Source organism: Lactuca sativa, chromosome 7, assembly GCF_002870075.4.
Source record: "Lactuca sativa cultivar Salinas chromosome 7, Lsat_Salinas_v11, whole genome shotgun sequence".
NCBI classification, from domain to species: Eukaryota; Viridiplantae; Streptophyta; class Magnoliopsida; order Asterales; family Asteraceae; genus Lactuca; species Lactuca sativa.
Window position 1 is genome coordinate 69,489,558 of NC_056629.2, and position 4,217 is coordinate 69,493,774.

The window sequence follows — 4,217 nt, forward strand, 5'->3', positions numbered from 1 at the left end:
AGCCTTCATCGTACTTACGGAAATAAGAAAAGAATACACATGTGTTTTTCAACAAAACATGTTTCCTTAAACTATGGTAATCATTACCTTAATATATATACAAAAACATAGTTTTTTTGTTTTTTTTTTTTTTGAATTTTTAAGGAGTTATTTTTATTGAAAAATGATTTTAAATATATCAAAGTTCATAACGTCGTTTGACAATTTATGAAGATAAAATATATGCTAATACCTTTTTTGTAGAAAATTCTGACGAGTTATTGACAACTTCATTTCCTTTGTTTGGTTGAAAACCCACAATTATATTGATGAAAATTGATACATAAGTTTTATAGGAGTAGTAATTGAGAATTATAAAGAGATGGGTAATGGAAAATATAGCTGTGTAGTATTTGACATTTATATAGAGATGAATTATTTTTTAAAATTTGTTGAAGCTATAGTTGAAGTGATATGTTATTCTTTCAAATTACAAGTTGTAAAATAAAAGTGATGAATTATTTTTTGAATTTTGTAAAAGTCTAAAAACGAAGTGATGTTTTATTCTTTGAAATTGCAAGTTATAAAAAAGTGATGAATTATTTTTTGTAATTTGTAAAAGTTATAAACAAAGTGATGTTTTATTCTTTGAAATTAAAAGTTGTAAAATAAGTGATGAATTATTTTTTGAAATTTGTAAAAATTATAAACGAAGTGATGTTTTTGCAAGTTGTAAAAAAAGTGGTATATTATTTTTTGAATTTTGTAAATGTTATATGAGGTGATATGTTATTCTTTTAAATTAATAGGGCTATATAAAATTTAAGTTATTGTTTGGTACCAAAAATTAAAATACTTAAATGTGTTATAAAAAAATAATGAAAATATTGTTAATAATTATAAATAAATTGAAAAACTCCAAAAGTAATACCGATTAGTGATGGAAATGGGGCGGATTTGGGGCGGGGTTGACCATTCCTGTCCTCATTCCCGAGTGTCTAACTTCGTCCTTATACCCATCCCCACCGCCAGCGGATGTGGGGAATCAAATCCCCTCCCTTTTGTATTTTGGGCTTTTCCCCAGCCCATCCCCGAGACCCCAACCCATACCCAACCCATCCCGAATATATCAACATAATAAATTAAATTTACACAAAAAAAAAATCAATTTTAATTGATCAGTACCACATGCTATAATCAAATTTTGTTTACATCAATCATAAAGTTTAACAATCATCAAAACGAAAAGTGATAGATTTGGTATATAGATCGTCGAGCGAAGTGACGACTGACGAACTCTTGGAATTGGAAAATATAATTTGATACATAATCTATCTCTGATGGTCTAATTTCTAGCCTAGCAGTATCCGGTGTTGCCCCCCTTCCTTAAGGTTAAGGGTTCAAGTCCCGTCGTGAACATATGTGGATTTAAGGAGTAGTTTAGGAGTAGGTTAGATTTGCCGTTTAAAAAAAATCAAATTGAATAAATGGTATATATATATATATATATATATATATATATATATATATATATATATATATATATATATATATATATATATATAGTCATCAAGGCGGGGACGGGGCGGGTTGGGGATTGTTATACCCGGCCCCGGCCCCATCCCCGGTTTTAGCATAATGAGGATCCCTGACCTCATACCCGGTACCTATTTTGGCGGTGAATACCCGTCTCCGAGTGGGGCGGGGGAACCAGGTTACCCATCGGATCGGGTGAAATTTCCATCCCTAATACCGATTAATAATAAAACAGATTCCTTTTAGAATTAAATATTAGTATTAGTGTCCATAAATAATAAATAATAGTTCTATTTATAGTCGTAAATTAATCATTATAGTAAAGAAAAACAATATTAACTAAATCAATAATATAAAATTATTATTCATTATATTCTAGAAAAATGAATAATAATAATAATAATAATAATTATTGTTATAGCATATAGAATATTAATTGAAAATTTATAAAATAATGATATTAAAACTAATAAATTAATAAAGAAAACATAAATAGTTGTATTTTATGTAGATTGAGGATTGATTGAAAAATAACAATGAGTATTTAATATTTATTAAGAATTTATTTAAAATTACCAGGTTTGAACCCCCCCTCCCCCCCTTTTTTTTTACCTCTAAAGATTTAGCCAACTTGCATGAAATCCAAAGATTTAGCCCACTTGCATTAAAGTCCTGTTTGACAACGATTTTGTTCTGTACATACTTCACTGTCTAATAATACTTACATTTTTCTAAAAGTATTTATATAGTAACCTAATAAACATAATAGCATGTTAATTTATATATGTTTCTTAAAATCGGAAACTGTATTTCACAGAATCACGGTACTTTTATGTTCGATATAATTAAAGTGAAATAATGAATGCATCTCATTTTTATTTATTTATTTTTTTGTAAGTTGTACCATCAAATTCAAATTTACAATTTATATTAAACGTGGACAGAATAGCATGTTAATTTATGTATATTTCCTAATTTGGGATTTTTATTGATATTCAATTAACATAATAAACGTGAACAGAAACTAATAATTATTTGTCAAATAAATATCTATAAAAAAATCCCCAATTAGGCTTCAAAAATGTTATACAAAATAATTATAGATCGTAAATTTGATTTCGATGTAACAATACTTCACAAAACTAGTTTATAAAAGACTCATGCATGTATTGAATGTTTCACTTTAATTAGATCGAACATAGAAATACTGTGTAATGAAATTTCTGTGTTTAAGAAATAGAATTAAAGTTGCTATTATGTTTTTGTACAAATACTTTTTAAAAAAAAAACAAAGTGTAACTATCATATCTTCTTTACACCGAATGGAATTTTGACGACGAATGGAATTTACAAAAACGTCATATGGATGGGTTTCAAGAGCATTTATGATGAAATTCATGTCATTTTCGTTGAAACTAATTTTATAATTTTAGAGGAATATAATGGAATAAATATATTAAGCTACTTGCATGTTTATCAAACAGCGGGATGAAGCTAGTGGCAAGCAACTGAAGATTTCCATCTATAAATAACGTAAGTAATTTGTATATCTTTACACAAAATAAACTACAAACACATTCCAACTATAAGAAGCTAAAGCATTAAAAATGGCTTCAAGAGCTTTGGTAACAACTGCTTTTCTCCTTACGTTAAATCTTCTTTTCTTCACTCTAGTATCCTCTACTAGTACCCCAAAAGGCTGCCCACCTCCACCAAAACCACCATCACCAGGGTGCCACTGCACATCACCACCAAAACCTCCAACTCCTTCAAAACCTTCAACACCTTCAAAACCTCCAACCCCTTCAAAACCTTCAACACCTACAACACCTTCAAACCCTCCCAAAGCCACTTGCCCAAAAGACACTCTTAAATTGGCTGTGTGTGCTAATTTGCTCAACAACCTTCTCCCCATAGTCATTGGAAGCCCATCAAAGACACCATGTTGTTCCCTCCTTTCTGGCCTCGCAGATCTTGATGCTGCAGTCTGTCTTTGCACTGCCATTAAAGCTAATGTCTTGGGAATCAACCTCAACGTTCCTGTTTCATTGAGCGTGTTGCTTAACTACTGTGGAAAGAAGTCCCCATCCGGCTTCCAATGCTCATAGATTTTGAAAGGTTAAAATAATAGATTGTTGTGTTTTGGAATGTTTTTAATTATGTTGATGTGATGTAAAGAATCATGTAGGATATGATTTGAGAATAAATGTGTGCTTGTATTTTGAGATTTTAATGAATTTACAACAGTTCCAAAAGGTAAATTTTACGAAATGTCCATTCCTAAAAATTGATAGCATCTTATATCCCTTACAATTTAAACATGACTTGTGGCATTATGTTTAAACATGCACTTATTTTTTTCTTTTAAACATGTGGGTCGAAAAACCCGCCTCAACCAAAGGAGCGGATCTAAGAGGACAAGAGTGGGGGCAGGTGCCCCCAATGATACAAAAAATAAATAAATAAAATAAAATAATAGAGAAAAATACATAGGCCTTTTTTAATATCAAAAGAAATTTTAATATACAAGGTCCTCAACTAATTTGGGCTAGACTCTAAAACTATAGAATGTCTTGTTTTGGTGAACAAGGCACCAATATATTAAATCTCCATTCCATCTTTCGGACCACGATTTTTATAGGGATTTTAACATCCGAAATTATCAAAATTTTATGTGATTTACAGAGATTTTAACATACTAT

The 4,217-nt window shown here is 29.9% G+C and overlaps 1 protein-coding gene across 1 annotated transcript; it reads left to right on the plus strand.

Moving 5' to 3' along the window:
* The first annotated feature begins 3,048 nt into the window (after positions 1–3,048).
* LOC111879796 (pEARLI1-like lipid transfer protein 1) lies at positions 3,049–3,786 on the plus strand. Its single transcript, XM_023876228.2, has one exon. The coding sequence runs from the start codon at positions 3,123–3,125 to the stop codon at positions 3,621–3,623; it is 501 nt and encodes a 166-aa protein (XP_023731996.1). The 5' UTR covers positions 3,049–3,122; the 3' UTR covers positions 3,624–3,786.
* Positions 3,787–4,217: the final 431 nt, after the last annotated feature.